The sequence below is a fragment of the Eurytemora carolleeae genome, unplaced genomic scaffold (genome assembly GCF_000591075.1).
Source record: "Eurytemora carolleeae unplaced genomic scaffold, Eaff_2.0 scaffold88, whole genome shotgun sequence".
In the NCBI taxonomy this organism is placed as follows: domain Eukaryota; kingdom Metazoa; phylum Arthropoda; class Copepoda; order Calanoida; family Temoridae; genus Eurytemora; species Eurytemora carolleeae.
Window position 1 is genome coordinate 443,419 of NW_019396040.1, and position 22,425 is coordinate 465,843.

The following is a 22,425-nucleotide window of genomic DNA, read 5'->3' on the forward strand; positions in this document are numbered from 1 at the left end:
AGAATAAAATATTGCTTTTCCATTTTGATCGATGTATCAGCGAAAATTAAGAATGAGGATACAAAACAGTCCCTTTGCATACACAGATCAATAAGTGATCTGGTTTCTATGCGGGATATACATGAATTGAACGTTCGAATTGTAGGGACGTTTTTTAATAAATAATTTTATTCTTTAATGCCCTCAATTTGTCTCTATACATGGACGTTTTTGTTCTTAGGTTCGTTTCTATCCAGCCTCGGACTCGGATTCTCCTTCCTATATAGATTAGTTATATTTTTTATCCTGGTTACCCCATTAGGATGCAGATAGAAAGATAGCCATGGAATGTTGTTTCGTTTTAAAAGAACGGCACATTTAAAAAGAAAAATAGCCAACAAAATATAGAAAAATGAACAATAGAACTGATTAAAGCGTTAGTCCAGCAAACTGTAACCAAGGGTGTAATGCAAGGAAAGTTAATTGTGGTCGGGTATACTCTGCGTACACATTGAAACCAGTTATCTTTGGGCGGAATTTGTAAACAAGAATAGATGCATCAGTGTTCGTTTAGTATTCGAGGAGGTTAAAAGCATTAGATTTTGATAATTTTGATAATTCACATAATAGTTTTATATGACCAGAATATTTCATTGATTTTTTATGTGAAAGATGGATCCCATGTCAGCTTCGACATCCGTCTTGTGTTTACAGTACCGCCCAGAGACAGTACACTGCAGTACAAAAGATGTGTACACTTCTGAAATAACTTTCCTTGCATTACATCCTTGACTGTAACAATCCATACTTTGATATCTTTCATCACGGTCGATGTTGAAATAAACAGAAAGAGAAAACAATTATTCTTTAAAAAAAACACATAATGGCGTCCTCAGCTTTTTAGCATTCATTAAAGCAGTAAAATAAGCGGAAATAAGCTGGAAGAAAAATTATTTGAATTCATGCATTGCACAATTTGCAAAGAATGTGCAATCCTTTAAACGGTCCTTGGAGATGAAAACCATAAGAATAGTTTCAAAATCCAAGTATGTGGCGCTTGCAAGGTTTGACATTATGTTTTCCGACCCACGAATACGATACGGAATAATAGGTTGTCAAGAAAGGGTGAACCTTTAATGACACGGCAAAATAAGCTTTGCATATGATCTCTTTAAGTTGAAAGGAATTGAGTCTTTGTCACAAATTCAAATTTTCTAATCCCTATTTCTTTGCAACGTGATGACGTTTTAAACTTTGATTATTTGATCTAATAGAATTCATAATTTAAAATATCTAAGGTCTTCTACATTGGGTTACTAATATATAGGGATAAGAGTTTGCAGCAAAGACTCAATTCCTTTACGAAAACATTACCAAATTATTTATCACAGTCTGAATAGTCGTCTCTGTATAGTCTATTGTACACTGTACAGCGGTCGTCGTGTATAAGGGTACAATGAAGAATGCTTTCTATTTAAAGGGAGTATTCGCGAAAAATGAAAGGGGGTATAGGCTTAATGCGATAAAAAAGCGCTTTTGATCGACTGAATGATTTGTTTGAAATTAAATTGATATTTTACGGTCCAAGGTTGGGGTAAGTAGATCTATGGTCGTACCGGCACGACATGCTGTATTCCTACAAAAGGTTTTTGATTCACATCTAAACGCCACTAAAAGAGGTAAAGTTTTAAAACTTTTAAAGCAATACTCTAAACTTTAACATAAAACATAGAATTAGTAAATTTAGTTAATTTTTGAAGGTTTTTTATTTCGTATCCAAAGGATCCTAAAATATTGCTCAAGATATATGTCTTCTAATTGGGCATGAACTCCAGTTGTACACAATGGAACGCGTTGTAGAAAATATCATATATTCCAGTGTTTAATAGCTAGATCTCTGGTATACTCTCTTTATATCTGATTTTACTGTGACGTATCTGGTTGCTCTAGAACCGGTTTAATGAAAATCAACAACAGTTAAAGTAAACAAGCCGAGCATTTTTATACCCTTTCCAGGACAGTTCTGACCTTTGTCTGAAATCTTTTGATATTGTGCTTTAAAAAAATAATTTTTTCACATACGTTACAATAAAATGTGTACACAAACCCAATCCCCCTACCTTTTTTCATTTTCTCTGTTGGTTTATCATGCATTGAAGGTGAATGCATCTCTAGATTGAAGATGATAACATGTTTTCATTTAAATGATAATATTCGAGAGCATGGAGTAGTTCTACTGTTTTAGTGTCCTAAGCATAGTGCTTAATTATAGATTAACTGAAGGATAAAGGGTTAAACTTAGACTGGGTAGATTAGAACTCACTTCATACATACACACAAGCTAAGGGTGTGCAAATAAACATGGAATTAATATACAGAATCAATAACTTTGGTTTATCTAGCCATTTATTGTACAGTCATAACAACTAAAAGTCGTCTTTATTCAGGTTTTTAATTTTCGGAACCAACGAACCTTCGTTTTCATAAAAACGGAAGGGTTAAGCTACAACGAACGGTCAGTTTTGAACTTTTGAACAAAATAACTATATACATGAATATAATAGTTTACTTAAACAAGATTGTTTTTGTACATTTTTCCATATGAAAATTTATTTATTTTTAAATATATGCAGTAAGCTAGTTAAGTGCTGTTGTCTTTGTATTTTTATGTTTTGAACTTTGGATATTTTGAATTATCAGAAGCAGCTTGTTGTTCTTGTTGTAGAATTCATAAGAATTAGTATGAAATGAAAAACTAATTATTTTGGGAATCCTATGACTTCTTAAACTCTCATAACTGGCAATAAAAGACGAAAAATGGCATTATGTAAAAATATACCTGTAAATGTATGGAACTATGCATATAGAACATTTTTATGCTACCTACTTTAGATAAAATAAAAAAGGATATCAGGGAAACAACCCTATATTCGTTTATAATGTGACTTCAAGAGCGCTTCGCATGTATATGTTGCTTTTCAATCGGCCATCTTTCTTCGTAATTTTAAAACTCAAAATTTGTAGGATTTCTCTGTAAATATTGATATGAAAATTGACATTTTGTCATTAAAAATTGGCCTTTTTTCCTGGTAAAATGATTTACTCCAAACTTTCCATAAGCCATCTCTGAGATCGTATGAGATTGTCACAAAATATGTGTACCCAATCAGCTTAGCCGTTTAGACGTATTGGATACAAACAGACCAAATCCAGAACTGCAAATTCAGAAAACTTCGTAAACAACGAACTTCGTGCTGCTAAGTTTTATGATGCATAATTTATTGTAACTATAGAAAAGAAATGGGGTTCCCTATGTATCCACCTTAAAACTTTATATACATTTTTGTGAAGTGCAGCATATACTGTACATTAAATATAAATACACTCCAACTTTGTTGAAATTTCGATTTTCATTATTTACACAAACAAAAATGTTTTCTGCAGTCAATTTTGAATTTATGTAAGTATTAATTTTATGGTCAAAATGACATATTAAATTAATGTTTGTTTATTTTGTGCAGTACGCTTTATAACGTCGTAAGCAGTACGATTCTGCGCTTAGTAGTGTAGAGGAAGTCTTTACAATTTACGTTAAGAAAAGACCTCCTCAGTTACTTCCTATTCCTATTCCAATTCCCTGGTTACTTTAGACTAAACGGGAATATACGCTGTTAATGACAATTAATAAAAAGAAAATATCTATATAGATATCTTATTTTCAACATTAAATTGTCTTTTAGTATTTGAATTTCACATTGGGAGCTTTCCTTAGTTATGAAAGCACAAATATTAAAAGAGGTGACGAGAATAAATTTCGTAGAAACAAATTCTGTCAATTTTTTTTATGAAAGCTTTATTATAAAAGAAAATACGAAAACCTAATCTAGCAGCTACCTAAAGTTCGAATCTTAGCTCGGTCTTATACTTGGGTGTAAATAGACGTTAAAACGGGGTTTACTCGTGTTTTAAAATTTAAACGCTTACATTCTTCTTTTTTACGATATTTTCTGAGCTTTTGTCGCCTTATATTTCAATCCTTGATGTAAAAACTGTCAATTTCTTTAACAATATATCTGCATCTACGCAAATGTTATACCTGATAGAAAAATTACTTTCCTTTTGTGGTAGATGGGTTTATACCTTGAAGAACATCAGCCCCTTTCATTGTTAAAACAGACACTGAACACTGAACAGGGATGGGTTTATACCTTGAAGAACATCATTTCATTGTTAAAATAGCAGACACAAATGGCAAAAATTGGATGGCATTTGATGCAAATTACATAATATTTTTCAAATAGATACAATTTATTGAATACTGTTTCCTAAATTAATTATTTTTCCAAAAAATTTGTTCTTGGGATAATGTTAGGTTAGGAAGTTTTTATCAAGAAAGCAAATATATCACAAAATTTTCATATCTTACAATATTTCAGTGGTTAGATTTGAGAACAAGAAGAGTATTGAGAGCAGTTCATCCAGTATTACGACAAAATATTGAAGATATTGATTCCAGTATATTTCAATGGAGTTTGTTCAAACCAATTAATCCAAGACAACTAATACAATTCTCACTAGATGTTGGACGAATTGAAGGTAAAGATGTTATTCTATAAAACATATATGTCTGTTAGAAATATTATTTATAAAAAATACCATTTTTTCTCATTTAATTCAGAACTGTCTCTTCTCAAGCTGTGTAATTTATTAATCTTTAAAACATTTAATTAGTAAAAAGTACATGCGAAAAAGTTAGTAAACATATTATATATCCTTGTTTTGGGCCTGTAAAGTTCGTTTTACCGATAAAATGCATCCCGAACCTGCACTACCCGTAGTCGAGGCTTTGAGCCAGTAAATTTGACATTGCATTGCAGGAAAAACTAAATCCGGAAATATGTTTATGATTTAGGAAAACATTTTTTCCATAGTCCTTTCCAGGATTGACTTTTGTTGATTATAAAATCTTGTTATAGGATTATATATTGCTGAACTGAGGGGCAGAGAAGATATTAATGCAAGTCTTGAGATTATATCAAGAAACCATAGTGAGCTACTCAGTGTAAGAATTGGAAATTCGATTGAATTATCGGATACTGGGATTTCTGCTTTACTTTCAAATCCAAGCCTTCAACACCTGGAATTGGAAAATACAAGTATGACTGGAGAAACCCTAGAAGAAAACCTGAGTTACTCGTCAAAACTTAGAAGTTTAAGCATTAAATGTTCGTCACTCAACGACAAAGGACTACAAAAACTTCTCAAAATTTGTAAAAACAATCTTAATCATCTAAATGTCAGTGGGTGTAATATTTCTGACAGCGGCATTCTTCACACTTTTTATTCTTGTGAAAATTTAAAATCTTTTAGTTTCGGTCCAACCTCAGCAGAAATAGACTGTGTATCTCTAGTCCAATACACAGGGAAATGTAAGATAAATGATTTAGACTGTAGTTATTGTTATAATCTTGCTGATATTGGGTTGCACCAATTGCTTAGAATTTGTGGTGAAAATCTGACATCTTTAGATTTAACTTTTACAAAAATATCTGGAGAAATAAAAAGTATTATTATTCCTAATCTGGTGAAACTTAATTGTAGTATGTGCAGAAATTTAACTGATGAAGGACTTTCCTGTCTTATAAGTAAGTGCAGTCAAACATTAAATCATCTTTATATTACTCACACTAAAATTTCTGACAACTTTTGGAGCAGTTTCAAATGTCGTCTTCCATGTATTTCAATTCTAAATCTTCATCAATGTAAAAGTTTTACGGACATTGGACTATTGCATGTATTTAATATTTGTGGCGAAACATTGAAATATCTCAACATTGGATACACAATGGTGTCTGGAGATATAAAAGCTAGGAACGAGATTCTCTCCTCCATACAAACACTAGACTGTGTCGGATGTTCTAAGCTGGCAGATTCTGGTTTGATAAACCTAGTTCAAGTTTGCTCTAGGAGAATGAAAAATCTAAATATTGGAGAACATGGAGGAAGAATCTCTGAGAAGTGTTTACAACAACTAGAAAATATGAATTTAAACCTTCTAATTATAAAGAATTGTTGTGGTTAATTATATAATTTTAAATAATAAAATAACATTACTTCATGAAGTTATTTGGAAATTTAAAACAAAATATTGTTTAATTCTTATCACAGTTAGCATTTTACATCAACTTCATTTGTGATTTTACTTATACAGATGACGACCTTTTAAAGTCGTCATCTTAAAGTGTCATATTAACGATTTATTTGTTCATTTGTATTTGTTGTCTAAATTGTTTGTACACTATCTTTTTAAACATTTCAACGTTTAAATAGTTGAAAACGAGGTTTGAATAAGTTGAACAATTTCGTTGTTTACCTCTGAAATCAGAAATGTGAAATAAACAAAATATTCAGAACTTTAGAAATTTATTTCTTTGTAATACTATTTCTAATATAATTTATAAAATAAAAATAAGAAATAAGAAATAATATGTGTTTCTCATATCAAGCTAATCTTGTTTATGTATTAGTTATAGCTATAAATAATGACCCTTAAGGGCAATTGGCTTTTATTACATTAACTCCAGCTCAGTCATAGAAAACAAGGAAACTTTCTTAATTGAGCAACCCGCTGAGAATGGTAGACTAAAGTAAAATGATTTTTCGAGACATGATTATGAGTTATGAGTTATGTTAGAAATACGTAAAGTATATTCATATCAAAAAACATTCATAGAAAACAAGAAACTCTCTTATTTTTCCTCAGTGCGTGCAGTATATCATGGTTTAATTAAATCAAAATTTGAGCAGCCAGCTAAGAATGCTAAAATAAGAAAAAATGTACATTTTACGAGACATGATTATGATTTATGAATTAGGATAAAAAAGTAAAGTACAGGGTGTCCCACGAAACAGGACAGTTAGTAAATAGTTTTGAATGTCTTCTTCCGTAGTTTGCTAGGTTGTTTGATACCAAAGAAAATAATAAAAGCATTATTTGGAGAAAAAGCAACAGATTTTTTTTAACGAAATAAACTGCAAAAAGCCTTTAATATCTAAACAGTATATGCATGTGAAGACATTCATAATTTTTATCAACTGTCATGTATTGTGGGACACCCTAGGCATTTATATTTATAAATACTATTACAGGAATCACGCCCATCTTTCTTTGGTCAGTATAGTTTAATATTTGTTTACTAAATATATCATAGATACATTGCATAACTATCAAAAATTCAAGCAATATAAATTGCTTCTTTAGCGGTATTCCTTCTCTACAGTGGCGTAGACAGGGGGGGGCAGTAGTCCTCTTGTCCCACCCCTGGGAGTTCCATTGGGAGGCCCCCCTTAGAAAATGCAAAATTATAAGGAAACTTCCTTTAAAAAGTAACACCTGGCAATGACAAAGACCAATTATTTGTCTAAATTCACTGTTAATACAAACTTTTAAGATACTTTAAACTAAATTAGATAAATGTCGTCCTTACTTAGGTCGCCCTACGGAGTACGGAGTCACTCTGTCACTGTCGGTCATAGAGGAGGTAGAACTATAGAAAGCGCGAAATTTATAGTAAACATTTACGTAATACATGTAAAGGAATTTGAAATTGGTTAAATGTGTTTAAAACGTAAATATTTATGTAAAAATTTAAATTTTTTGGTCCTACGCAAATATTTGTTTTAACCCACATTTTGATCTATTTTATAATTTGTCATATAATCTATATAAACTCTTTTAAAAGAAAAATAAATTGTAATTTTCGAAAGAACACTTTTTTATTTTTGGACCCCCCCCCCTTACCCCTTTTATAAATTGTCTACATAACTTAAAGCGATCACTTGAAGTCAAAGTCATATCTTTAAATTTAACAAATATGTTTACTATTGAATGTTATTTATTAAAAGTTTAGGAGTTGCAGAGTAATTCAAATAGAAAATGTCTGAAAAGCGAAAGCTTTGCAATTAGGTTTCAGCTTTTTATTCTGATGCAGAAGGAAACATACTTTTAAGAACGACATTTGGTTCATGATATAATCACATGGATCTCTAGTTGTTCCATGTATAATCAGATATATTCAAATTTCAAGTATATAGTCGATCTGATGGAGTCAAAGGAACCCACCCCTGACCCCTCCTCATTTCCCTCATCGCATAAACAATTAGAAGATATCAAGATGGGGCTAAGTTGGATAATTAAAAAAGTAAGTTTTCACAAACAAATATTCAGTACGTATTTCATTTTTAAGAAGTAAATGCGAAATGACGGCTAATACCCCCGCCCCCCCCCCCTAAATTTGGCTCCTTAACACCCTAAAATCTAGACTGCCTTTATTTCTCTGTACCTACAACACTTGAACCGTAAACTTAATTAGTAAAGTTACACCCCTCCCCCTCTGTCTAACCCGTTGCCCCTCTCCAACCCCCTCTCTTACCCAACCCGTCAACCCCCTCCCCTAAACCAACTAGCCTAGTCGAATGAAAGCCCCCCCTCTCTTGTCCATGGCGCCAGTAGATCTGCCCCCCCTTGCCCCTCCCCTACCACCCCCGACACTGATGTCTGAAGACTGAAGTCTGAAACTCTAGTCCAGTCTTAATCACACAATCCTCGTGTAAACGCTGTAAAACAAGTGAACAAGTGAACTAAGAATTAGAAATATAGAAAGATAGAAAATTGCAAGGTGCAGGTTTGCGCCGTCTTTCGATATTTAGGTAAAAACATATAAACGGTTTTAACTTTTTTTTGTACGGATAAGGATTGTTGTCCTAATAATATAAACTTAAATGTTTATTTCAAAATCTGTTTTTCATATTGATTTATACAGATATATTTGTTGTGTTTTTTTATATAGATTTCTTTGTTGTGGTTTAATTTAATAGTTTTCTTCGCGTTCGTTAAAAAACAAATTTTCAATTCCAAAATTTCTTATCACACATCACATTGAATGGGTAATTTCCTAGTATACGATTTTTGGACCCCCCCCCCTTACCCCTTTTATAAATTGTCTACATAACTTAAAGCGATCACTTGAAGTCAAAGTCATATCTTTAAATTTAACAAAATGTTCCCTAATATCGATCCCGCTGCATGACGTCTTACAACATAAATTTGCATTTGACCAAGCCTTAAGTTCATGAACAGTATTAGCGTATCATCTGAGAAGTACAGATTTGGTTGAATTTTGTAGTCCCTTGCTCATTAATGATTGGACTATTTCAATCGTAAACATATTATTAGTATGCAGAATATTACATATACATATTACAATATTACATGTTTTGATATTTGAATCATGAACTTTTTCTTCATAGGGTATTATTTTCATTTTACTGTCCCCCCTTCGTTTCCTACACCCCCTGACAAAAAAAATATTCACCCCTGACAAGTGTTTTGCATCTTTTAAAATGATGATAACTGTTATCTAAGACCTAACCCTGAATTTAGTTGTGTGGGAAAGCCTGTAAACCGGTTTTTATAAAGCTGCCTAGTGCCTGACTGCTTGACTGCCTGACTGGCTGGTCTTGCTTCAATATCAGTCTTATAATTCTTTGCACATTTGACAACAGGTCTCCACCAGCATTTATTTGTGTACAGTACACTGTACTTAACTGATAAATTGTACTTAATTCCTTTAAGTTCATTTAGTTCATATTGATGATTATCTATGTGATCTCTCATTCAAATTTACAAGTTTCATATCCATATGTGTATATATATTACGCACAGTACACAAGACTATAGTTCATAGTTACAGTTTACATTTACCTGCAGCTTGAAAAAACAGATCAGAGTTACAGTTTACATAAGGCTATGCTAGTTCATGAATAAATATACACAAAACTAAAGTTCGTATATTTAGAATTTTACAATTTACAGAACAGAATAGTTACAGACGTCTATAGTTCATACTATAGAACTTTAGAATGGTGGATATCGAGATCAATGCTTGATCCTCTCTTTTTTTTAATCTCGTGACTAACCTAATCTTGTACTTTTATTCTGAAAAGTGTAGAAAATTCATCCAATCAGAGTCGCATATCAAAAGCCGGGAAATTCAAAAGGTTGCACGCCATTTAAGATTAATATATAAAAACGGGGGACTCCTTAATTTTAAAAAAACTGGTTTTTGATTTTTATGTTCTATATCAAAAAACGATTGAATTAAGCAAGAAAATATAAGTGTCCACATTGGATATTCGGATTATCTGTCAGGATTAAAGGTATTCCAATCTGAAGTTCCCAGCTCAGTTTACATAAGTCAAATTGCGTTAAAATTGATTTAAGTAAACTCGTATTAATATATTTAAAAACTGATAGTAAAAGTGACTCTATTTTGATAATTAATTAGTTACATAATCATAACTCACTTAATTTTTTTTAATTTTGTGGTAGATTAGAACTTTTGAATAGTAATAGAAAAGGAATAATATTTTTTAAAGTTAAATTGATAATGCACTTGTTGAATGCTTTTAACAATCTATTTTTAATTTTCAATCATATTTCTGACAGGGAAGTTTTATCTAAAGCATTTAAAACTTTGATTAAAAAACTTGGAACTTTTAATTCAAAATAAATATTTCAAATAGTGTACCAGAAAGACAGCGAGTTTTTATATTTAAGGCAAAATAAAAACGTATAAGGCAACAAAATATAAGAAAACTAGAAACAAATGATATTTGCTCTGGTCCTGTTAAACGGTTTTAATGCTCACCTGTGTACACTGTAATGCAGTTTATGTTAAGAGTGTACACTGTACAGGTCCCCGCGCAGAATACTACACTCGATACACTGTATGTATACAGAGCTGAAAACTTTAGAATGGTGGATATCGGGATTAATGCTTAATCCACTCTTTTTCTTAATCTCGAGATTAAATGTTGCTTGTTCTCCTCTCATTTTTAATCTCCAGATTAATTTTCCGATCAGGATTAAGGATATCCCATTCTAAAGTTTTCAGCTCTGTACACTTTTACACATTGTACATTGTTGAACGAAACTACTGATTTTTCTTTTTTGGGTCTTAACATTTGGGTAGATTTTGATTTATGACTGAGATTCGGAAAAAAATGAATAACAAAAATATTGATATCCATTAAACTGCCTAACCCGATTCGTGAAACCCGGGCTCTAAAGCTGGTTTCCATAAATATACCCTGTCTTAAGTTTTGGGCTCTGAAGTAAGCCCGAAAAAGTTTGATAGCCGTACACATTCTAATAAAAATGTATATTATTGATTAGGAGAATATTTGAAGAATGACGACGTTGAACTCTCTTTTCTCCTTCACTAGTCCAGCAGTTAAACGTCTATTGGGCTGGAAACAGGGAGACGAAGAGGAGAAATGGGCTGAAAAGGTAATTATTTAAAATAGTAATCTGTTTTTTTATTTACTTTTTCTACTCCTCTTGCATTCATTATTTATTTATACAAAAGAGAGATTATTTAAACAAAAGAATAATGCCCTTTGCTAAGCTGTTATCCTTAGATGAGATTTAACTATATTCTATTTAGGCTGTGGATGCGTTAGTAAAGAAATTGAAGAAAACAAAAGGAGCAATTGAAACATTAGAACAGGCCCTCTCCTGCCCTGGACAACCCAGTAAATGTGTTACTATTCCCAGATCTCTTGACGGCAGATTACAGGTACAACATGCAAGATTGTAAACTATTGTTGCATTGCAAAATTAATATGTGCATCCTCAATGGTGCCATTGTGCATCACTATGTAAGTGCGGGATAAATATTAATTAATAACTTCAACAATTGGATCAAAATTGATCGTACAGAGCACTAAGCTTTTTATTGAAACTTTAATGGTAATTTTTAAAAACTTATTCTTGTAAAAACATTTATTATTTTTTAAGTCAACCTTTTCAATATGTACAAGCCTTGGAAGTTGGAAAGAATCTGACAGTAATATGATTTATTCTTTGACTATAGAATTGTATACCATATCCAATTATCCATTTTCCATAGCTATGCAGTATATATTAAACAAACAACATGTGCCCCTTTCTACTACCTCCCTTACCCCCCCCTGGGTCCCACGGTCCCACCTCTACAATATTATCCATTTTCCATAGCTATGCAGTATACATTTAACAAACAACATGTGCCCCTTTCTACTACCTCCCTTACCCCCCCCTGGGTCCCACCTCTACAATATTATCCATTTGCCATAGCTATGCAGTATACATTAAACAAACAACATGTGCCCCTTTCTACTACCTCCCTTACCCCCCCCCCCCTGGCCCTGGGTCACACCTCTACAATATTTCCTCTCTTGGAGGGTGGGGGGGGGTAGAGGATTAGTGTAAATTTAAACATTTTGTTAAAGTTTCTTTATCATAAAATCTCTTGTTTTTGCGTCTGTGTCAGTATGACAGGAAAAGTCATGCGATGCTTTGTTTGGTTCGTTTGCCCCGCTTTAGGCCAGGAGGGAGGAGAGGGGGTGGGGGTGGGGGTGAGTGGGGATTTTTTTGGGAATGTTTTAGGCTTGATTACACACGGTTTAATGTACTTTCCTTCTAACTCTTTTTGTCCACATCCGGCATCAATTCAAATTAATTATTATTTTTTATGATTTACATTTTCGAAATCCATTTTCCCACAAACATTTTGAGATCACTGCAAACTAACCAGGAGGGAAGGTCAAATTCAATTGATATTACTGTTGCGACTATTTGACTTAGTTACTCCTCTAGTTCTAATTCTACGCTCAAGTATAAGAAAAGCAAATTTATTTAGTTACTTATTATGAATTCCAAACATTTTTGTTCTTCTCAATAGCTCTTTGAAAAGAGGAGTTATGATAAAAAGCATAAAATATTTCAATTTTACTTCAGTTTTACTTTAATTTCTCGATATTATCCTGATTATAACCTGGCTTGACTATAAATATTTAAATAGAGGGTGGAAAGGAGGAGGGGGGGGGGCAGTCCATTCAATTTAATTCCCAGCAGCTCACAGGGATTTAATAACAGTTAAATGTTTAACTGTAGAGAAGGGGAGGGAGTATTAGAGGGAGGGATACGATTTACGATTTAACATTTTTATATTAAACGTTCGGGGTATTTCAAGCGCGTATGCGTTTTCAAAATACTTCCAAAAGAGAAAATTGGCACTGGCGAAACGAAAACGTATAATTTTATCGTACAAAAACTACGTTATTTTTAAGATTTAATTTTTATCATATTTCTCCGTTTGTAACTCTAGCTTTTTAAAATTAAAAACACTTTCTGTTGGAAGTAAATTATATTAATTTCCTCCCAACAGCATGACGAGTTTGAGAATCTTTTAAATAATTTTGATGTTTAATTTAAATATTACTGCAAGGAAAAAAGTTGGTATGAACCCCTCTCAAAGTTTACCATTTCAATCTTTGAGGGACAATTATTTCTCAAGTAAAAGATTTAAAAAAGGAAATTAAAAATGGAACAGTATAGAGGACGTGAGTCAAACTCTAATGAATCGCATAAAGTAACTTCCAGTATATATATTTCTTATAACTTATTACTAGAGGGTTCAGAACATGAGTAAATATCGATATCACACGTGTAGACTTTTAGTACAATGCCCCGTATCCGTTCTATCTCATTCCGTTGAATCTTGTGGGATTTGTTTAATGCGGCCAGGCATCGTCTTCCACAACAGAAACGAAATTGTGGCTATTTTCTTCACGCATTCTTTTTCTAATCCAGTAATCTTTGTGACTTGATATTTCTATCCGTTCTTAAGGCTTTTGGGTTACGTTATAAAATTAGAGTTTGTGTCGAGTAATCAGTTCCTTATCTGGGTAAAGTGTTGATTATAAATAGACATGTAGAAAACACCTCTCCTCCATAACAAGTTCTCTAAATCCAGATCCAACCCGTCCACTATCAAAGTCAACCAGGACACAATCTACAAGGTTGCAATCCCGCGAACTATCAACTCCACTACCACTTTGCGCGATCTCTGTAGCTATCAAACTGAGCTATCAATTCAGGCTCCAAATGCCACACAGAGACAAAAGCGTAGCTATCCAACAAGCTATTAATTCAGTACTCTAAAAGTTACACAGGGACACAAGCCTAGCTATCAAGCAAGCTATATATCGATCCCAAATGATGGGGACGATCCGCTCTAAATGCCACACGGGGACACAAGCCTAGCCATCAAATAATCTTTATATCGATCCCAACCTGTTTTATCAAAACAGGAACGATTACTCTCTCGCAGTTAACAGTACGGAGTTATTCTATAAACTGAGGTTTATTTCTTTAGTTCAGATTAGAATTTGGTCTCTAACAGCGTAATTACAAGTAATGCACTGTTATATATAACGTAGTTTAACTATCACAATATGGGCATGACGGAGTTATATATATATGTACATGGAATGGGTCAATCGCATTACAGGATTTGCGCATTTACTATTTGAACAATATACGACGTAATTTACAATGGGCCTCAATATTTACTACAGACATTAACTTAAAAATCCCGGCACATATATTGTATACATGCTTCTATATATAAAGAAGTAATCTATTTTAATCGTGGAATTTGGTAGAACTAAGAAAATGTTCTTATATCAATATATACATTCTTAATTAAATTGACAGTTGAGTTCCTAGGCGAAGCTTGGTTCCCAATCTTGTGCATTATAAATCTTGTATATTTAGGTGTCCCACAGAAAAGGTTTGCCCCATGTAATCTACTGCCGAGTATGGAGATGGCCTGATCTACAATCTCATCATGAACTCAAACCTTTAGAAATATGCGAGTTCCCATTCACAAGTAAACAGATGGAGGTATAAAACTTTAAATAAATTAACATTGAAATAGCAGTGTGAGAAGAACACCGTATATTTTGTTCGGCATTTCAAATTTAACGAAAGCTTCTCTAAATTACGAACCGAACATTAGGGATACAACAAATTCTGAGATTCTGAACTTTCTGTTCAAAATTCAAACAAAATATTTATCGTTTTCTTAACTTCGATATTTTGAGGAAATGTTTTGTTTTATTCTATTAGGATAGGCAAGAAAATCGTGTATCACACTTTTTACTCAAAAAATTATAAAAATGATTAAATATTTCAGGTGTGCATAAACCCATATCATTATAAGAGAGTAGAGTCCCCTGTCATGCCTCCAGTTTTGGTTCCGCGGCATTCAGAGTTTGCACCAGGTGATTAAAATAGATTCAGAGTTCGCACCAGGTGATTAAAATAAATTTGTAACAGACTTGAAGATTTTCATCACTTGTACATACAGGGTGATTCACAATAATCTTGGATTACGCAACGAGAAACGGTCTAAGATATTTTAAAAAATCAAATTACATCCAAATGCTCGACATTTATTTTTTTTTAGTTTAACCTCCGAGGAAAGCCAATATGATTGGATCACTCGTGTAAGATCAAACAATTTGATAGATATATATATGTACTCATTCCTTGTGATTTTGTTGCTGTATATTAAACTATTTCAGGTCACTCTCTACTCCCCTATCAGCAGATACCTGAACCCAATATGCCTCATAATGTTTCATTTAACCAGGTAAATACAAAAGTAATCAGTGAAATATATTCATTAAAAATGGGAGTTTTTCGGATGTATGTACTAGTTAGAGAGACTTTAAAAGCCAAGTTTGGCAAAGAACCACCACCCACCCCTTCATGGAGCCATTGTATCCCTTTTGCGCGTTTTTGGCATTTAAAATCAATACTTAATTAGAAAAGGAAACAACACAAGCGAAATTTTGTTGATTCTTCGTCACGATTACGAACATGATTTAATATTTGCAATGATTTTATCAGTTGAACTAATATTTGCAATTTTATCAGTTGAACTAACATTTGCAATGATTTTATCAGTTGAAATAATCGCATTTAACATTTTACAATAAAATTATTTCTTTTTACCACTTTCTTCATGATTATAAATTAAGAATTAAAGATAATATTTCTTTCAACAGTTAATCCCTTGAAATGCCATTTGTAGCAACATATATATTCCTTTTCAGACATAGATAAACATATGAATTATATATTACTAGAATGGGTATCCTGGTCCCTATTCTCCCTAAAGTCCATATAATCCTATCTCATACAATTCTAGAATGGGTATCCTGTTTCTCATTGTCTAAATAATCCTGGACCACATAGTCCTATCTCATATATTTCTAGAATGGGTATCCTGGTCCTCATAGTCCATATAACCCTGGACCACATAGTCCCTTCTCAAATATTTCTAGAATGGGTATCCTGGTCCTCATAGTCCATATAACCCTGGACCACATAGTCCCATCTCAAATATTTCTAGAATGGGTATCCTGGTCCTCATAGTCCATATAACCCTGGACCACATAGTCCCATCTCAGTACCTAGTCCTGGCAGTACTGTATCAAACCATACAGGTATAGTAGGAATATTATATACATATTACTTCTTAATTCTTTGAAAAATATTATTCTTTTTTACAAACTTATAGAACAAAAGGGGGACTAAAAACTATGCTTGGTTCGTTTTTTCTTTCATTAGCTTTTTGGGATAAATATTTTACTTAATATTAAAAGCAAAAACAGGTTTACAACATCAGGATTGCAAATATATTGTGATAGTAGAATTGACTTAATGGCAAAGGGTCAATTCCTTTTTTATTTCAACTTATCTTCATTTATAAATTTAAGAATCAACAAATATACATTTATTTTTTAGGTAATCCACACTCTCCCTTCTCTCTAGGCCCTGAAACCCCTCCACCCGCCTATTCACCTCATGATGACGGTAGCAGCGGAGAGCGCCCGCCGGATGGATTAAATATGGAGACAGATAACAGTCCTCATGCTGAACCTGTACCTTACCAGGTAAAAATAAAGCCTAAAAACTTAGGAGTTAATCGCGATCAATATTAGTTCTATCTGATGTCCCTGCCTCAAGAGAAATGATATAAAACTGTATCCAAGTTATATGAAAACTCATATGTAAAGGGTGATTCTAAAAAAACATTCAAGATGTTAAAACTCAAAATTATGGAAAAACTTATGACAAAAACATCTCAACCGATCTTGAAAAGACAGATCAAGGTTTGTATTCAAAATACTCAGTAAGCCAGTGCTGAAGAAATTTTAAAGTGACCATGTTTCTAATGGAAAACCCATCATACAAACAACTTCTTAAGCTTCATATGTCATATTTAATACACATTCAAAAAGAAAGATTGGTTGGGTGGTAATTTGATAATCAATAACATGCGCATGAGTATGATTGAAGGCTGTGCATGTTCGTATTTTTAATTAAATTGTGGCATACATTTTAAAAATCTAGATTAAAGCCATAGTTTAAGTAATGGGAACAAAAAAATGAACCAAACTCAAATGGAAATACATTCTAAGGGGCTGAAATCTCCTTAAATGCTGAAAAAGAGATTTTCAACTCCTTGCTAAATTACGATCTTCCAACCACCAAAATGGCAAATGTTTGACTTTGAGAACTTTCTTAGTATTTTTAATGACTTGGCTGCCTAGCGAAAGTATTAAATGATACGAAAATTAAAAAAACGTGATTAATCCTGAATAAAGTTACAAAGAGAATTTGATATTGTAGACGTTTACTGGCTTTTATTCTTTGTCAACTACAGTTCGTATTAGTTAAAAATAGGAGTCAGGTCGATAAATGAGACTAATGAGTGATATAAAACATAAAGGTTATCTGCAAACCTCTAGAATGGTACATTTTTAATCTTTGAATTTTGGAGGAGACACAGGAGAACTAGGATATTCAGGACACATAGGAGAACTAGAATATCCAGGACACATAGGAGAACTAGGATATCCAGGACACATAGGAGAACTAGGATATCCAGGACACATAGGAGAACTGGGATATCCAGGACACATAGGAGAACTAGGATATTCAGGACACAAAGAAGAACTAGAATATCCAGGACACATAGGAAAACTAGGATATCCAGGACACATAGGAGAACTAGGATATCCAGGACACATAGGAGAACTAGGATATCCAGGACACATAGGAGAACTACAATATCCAGGACACAGGAGAATTGGGATATGCTAGACACATAGGATAACTAGGATATCCAAGACACACAGGGTAGCTAGGGCTTCCAGGAACCTGAGAACAAAGACGCTTCTCATTGTGGAACAGCTCTTCACGGACATGTTATGGAACCATTAGCGGAAACAGAGGATTCTGAGTATGGAGATGCCATTAATTGTGGAACAGCTCTTCACGGACCTGTTGTGGAACTACTACTAGCGGAACCAGAGGATTGTGAGTATGGAGATGCCACTCATTGTGGAACAGCCTTCACGGACCTGTTGTGGAACCACTAGCGGAACCAAAGGATTCTGAGTATGGAGATGCCATTCATTGTGGAACAGCTCTTCACGGACCTGTTGTGGAACCTGCTACAGAACCAGAGGATTCTGGGACAGGAGACATTGCTGTTTACGACAGCTCTTCACAGATCTATTGTAGAAAAAGTTGAGGAACAAGAGATCTTGATGCAGGAGACGCTGCTCCTTGTAGATAGCTCTTCACAGACCAGTTTCCAGTTCAGAAAAGAAAGCAGCTAGGAATGCCATGGACGCACCTAAGATTGTAGGTGCAGCTAAATTAGAGACTTTGGAAGAGAAACAGTAGCAGTTAGGTTTAAGTAGAATCAGCAAATGAACCAGCAGTTAATGTGGAAGCTGTTGTTGAGAGATTGCTATGAGATTGATATTGAAGTGGAGCAGCTAAAAGAGATAATGAGTTGAGGAAGCTTCTCAGATAGATGCTGAGCTTGAGCAACTCATAGTGCAAGACTCTAGGGACAGCTCAGGGTGCATCTCAGATTGTAAGTACGGCTAACATAGCTGAGACTATAGGAACAGCTCAGGGAGCAGCTCGGATTGAAAGTACAGCTAACATAGCAGAGACTCTAGAAACAGCTCAGGTAGCAGCTCAGGTTGTAAATACAGCTAACATAGCAGAGACTCTAGGAACAGCTCTGGGAGCAACTCAGATTGTAAGAACAGCTAACATAACATGGACTCAAAGAGCAGCTCCAGTAGTTAAAGAAGCAGCTGAAGATACAATAAGAGCATCCCAGATTGTAGGAGCAGCCAGATTAACAGAGACTGTGGGAACACCTGAACGAGATAGTGTAGTTAAGGAAACTGCTCAGACAGATCCTGCACTGGAGCAGCTGAAGATCTAAAGGAACTGATTAAAACATGAATAAACCTTACAGATGTATCTTATAAAAAAACTGTGAAACTGATCAATCCAAATTCATTTATACTCTGAGAGACATGTATAAAGAGGTTGTTAAAGGGATCGATACTAAAACAAGAGTACGGGGATCTAGAGTGAAATATTTGCATACGCCTAAACCATTTGTGCAAATGTTTGATCTAGAAAATCCCTAAGATTTACATCTGGCGTGTATTTGATTTAAGACAATAATCATTACATTATTCATTTTTATTCATGGCAGTACAGTATCTTGTAACATGGCTTGGTCTATATCACATGACCAGAATTGCCACCAATGGCCTTGCAGTATCTGGTTATGTAGGTCCGTCGACTATAGCTCGTATATATGAGTTTTCGTAAATCTTGGAGTTGTATATCAATTTCAGGAGTCAGGTAGTCATAGAACTATTATTGATCGCGATCAACGCCTACAAACGCCTATTACCCCTTTTATTTTACCTTAAGTTCATTTTCGTTAGATTACATGCCAGTCTTACATATTTTCAATCATTACTTCTAATGCTGAAGAGCTATCGAGGAAAAAGAAAATGTTTTGAACTTTGAAATGCAATCAAACAAAAAAAGCTTTCCTTAATACATGTTTTTAATGCTAGAGTAGCTACGAGGTCGCAAAGTCTTACAAGTAATGTCGCATAAGTTTGACATCAATGTGTTTAGAACTTAGGTGGTGATTTCTAAACTGGCTTAATAAAAAATAATTATTTAACAAAGATTTCACAAAAGCCTCTTGCCCTACCAAGGGAAAATTCCCACCTGTGTTTACCATTTGTTTAAAACCCTATTCCCACGTACATCCTATTAATACACACATTGAACATATTTTGTATACAGGAGCCCGTGTACTGGTCTAGTATAGCCTACTATGAGTTAAACAGTAGGGTAGGTGAGGTGTACCACGCTAACACTCATAGCATCATCATTGACGGGTTCACCAACCCTTCAAACAAAAACAACAACAGGTAGTTCATTACTTATAAGCTAGAAAATTCATTTCTTATGGTTATTACACTTTTTAAAGAAAACAAAATTTCTCAAATTCGGTTTTATTTTATTAGTTTATTAATTTCTACACATTTTTAAAACTATATTTTCGGCGTCGAAATACCAAGTTTTTGCAAAGGAATAAGTCTTTTATTTTTTGTTAAAATTCTAGATAAAAAAGAAAATTATTTAGATTTTGTCTGGGTCAGCTCTCAAATGTCAACAGAAACTCAACGATAGAGAACACAAGGCGGCATATAGGTAATTACAATAATTGCATTTATTGTGCATTTTTTCCACTTTGATAAAACTTCTTCCTTTTCAGTAGAATAAATTAATGGCATCTACGTGATACAGCTATTGTCAGATCTGCGCAGTTCAGCACTGTTTCTGCCAATTTGTTCATGTCATTCATTCGCATTTCTTAGTCAACTTTTTATTTAATACTTTTTTAAAGAAAATAAACGCTTGCCTCAAACTTTACTTTTCTGATTCCTACATCAATGTAACATGATTTCAAACTTTGACCACTTGATATAGTAGAATTAATAGCTACTTAAATTGTTAAAAGCCGAAGACATCAGGTTGCAATGAGAAAAGGATTGGAAAGTTTTTAGTTTGAGGCAAGTGTTCAAGTTTCTTTGTTTTATCGAACCTTCAAAAATCCTCTTTTGTTATATTTTGCCTGGATCCCGACTTCAATATTTATAGATAATTTTGGACTTGGATGGTCATAATCAAACTAAATGTTATGTACTGTACAGGTAAAGGTGTACACCTGTATTATGTTGGTGGCGAGGTGTACGCTGAATGTTTATCTGATTCTGCAATCTTTGTACAAAGTCGGAACTGCAATTACCATCATGGATTCCATCCAACCACAGTTTGCAAAATACCTCCTGGTTGCAGCCTTAAAATTTTTAACAATCAGGTATTATTCCTTTAAGATTTATGTACGTTTTTAAAGGGAGTGTTCGCGAAAAGTAAAAGGGGGTTTAGGATTACGGTGAAAAATAATCGCTTTTGATCGCTACTATCACCTTACTTCTATCTGTTGGAGCTCTAAGGAGAAAATTATTAAGAACGACTTATACTGAAGAACGTAGCTCCATACAAATTCAGAAAGTTGCAATGTACGACTCGTATCGTAAAGTTATAAATTTTATTTCAAACAAATAATTCAGATATCACAAACTAAAGTCATCTATTATTTTTCGACCCATTCGTATATAGTTAACATTTCATAATATGTGTTAATTGTTTTATATACAATGCACTGAACACAACTTTTTTCCACTAGATGTCTCTGCCACGTGAATCATTCAAAGCATCGAGTGCTGAGACATCTGGCGCGCGGCCAACTATTTCGGCGTTTTAAGTGCATTGTATACAGGAGAATATTGAATATTAACTATATTCGAATGCGTCAAAAAATAATCGTTGACTATGAATCTAAATGATTGGTTTGAAATTTTTTTTTTTTTTACGATCCGAGACGTATATTGCAACTTTCTGAATTTGTATGGACGCTGTACGTTCTTCAGTAGAAGTCGTTTTAACAATTTTCTCCTTAAAGACTCAACAGATAGAAGTAAGTTTAGTAGCGATCAAAAGCGATTATTTATCGCGCGTAAGCCTATACCCCCTTTCAATTTTCGCGAACGCTCCCTTTAAGCTAAAGCCGTTTATTTTCCCTGAATGGATCGAATGACCCAACTTTTTGTACCTACTGCGAGCTTTATGTATCGCTGGACGACTGTTTGACTTAATGACTTTATGTACCCCTTTGCTAGTTAATTGAACTGATCGTGATGTACTGACGACCACTGAAATATGGATCGTTCATGCAACAATTAGTTTCTAAACCTCTTAAAATGTGATTAATTACGATATAAAATTACTATGGACCTGTTAAAGTGTTGAAAGTTGGAATTAACTTAGATATTAAATGTCTTGAATTTTTTATGGTCAAAATTATGTCACTCTGAAAACGTCTCGACATCACACAGTATCCCAATTCTCAATGCGATTTTTTTCCCGCCTGTAAATCCTCAACAGGTACAAATACAAGCACAAAGCATTATTTGACTAAACTTTATAATCTTGGATTCGCCTTAACCCTGTGGAGCGTCTCCCGGCCCCCTCCCACCTTCGCATGGTAATAACACATTCTGTACCCCCCCCCCCCCCCCCCC

The 22,425-nt window shown here is 33.7% G+C and overlaps 2 protein-coding genes across 2 annotated transcripts in view; both read left to right on the plus strand.

The window, feature by feature from the left end:
• The first annotated feature begins 4,412 nt into the window (after positions 1 to 4,412).
• On the plus strand, positions 4,413 to 6,105 carry LOC111700458 (EIN3-binding F-box protein 1). The gene is made up of 2 exons (XM_023471370.1): positions 4,413 to 4,575; positions 4,956 to 6,105. Exon 2 carries the CDS (start codon positions 5,138 to 5,140, stop codon positions 6,059 to 6,061), a length of 924 nt encoding a protein of 307 aa, XP_023327138.1. The 5' UTR covers positions 4,413 to 4,575; positions 4,956 to 5,137; the 3' UTR covers positions 6,062 to 6,105.
• Positions 6,106 to 8,548: 2,443 nt separating this feature from the next.
• The window catches only part of LOC111700387 (protein mothers against dpp), a 15,236-nt gene continuing 1,359 nt past the window's right edge, over positions 8,549 to 22,425 (plus strand). Inside the window, exons 1-11 of the mRNA XM_023471275.1 lie at positions 8,549 to 8,688; positions 11,216 to 11,329; positions 11,487 to 11,618; positions 14,642 to 14,770; positions 15,063 to 15,150; positions 15,454 to 15,521; positions 16,287 to 16,380; positions 16,682 to 16,830; positions 20,081 to 20,208; positions 20,424 to 20,491; positions 20,995 to 21,161. Of these exons, the coding sequence (XP_023327043.1) occupies positions 11,231 to 11,329; positions 11,487 to 11,618; positions 14,642 to 14,770; positions 15,063 to 15,150; positions 15,454 to 15,521; positions 16,287 to 16,380; positions 16,682 to 16,830; positions 20,081 to 20,208; positions 20,424 to 20,491; positions 20,995 to 21,161 (1,122 nt within the window). The 5' untranslated portion in view covers positions 8,549 to 8,688; positions 11,216 to 11,230. The remainder of the gene's footprint in view (positions 8,689 to 11,215; positions 11,330 to 11,486; positions 11,619 to 14,641; positions 14,771 to 15,062; positions 15,151 to 15,453; positions 15,522 to 16,286; positions 16,381 to 16,681; positions 16,831 to 20,080; positions 20,209 to 20,423; positions 20,492 to 20,994; positions 21,162 to 22,425) is intronic.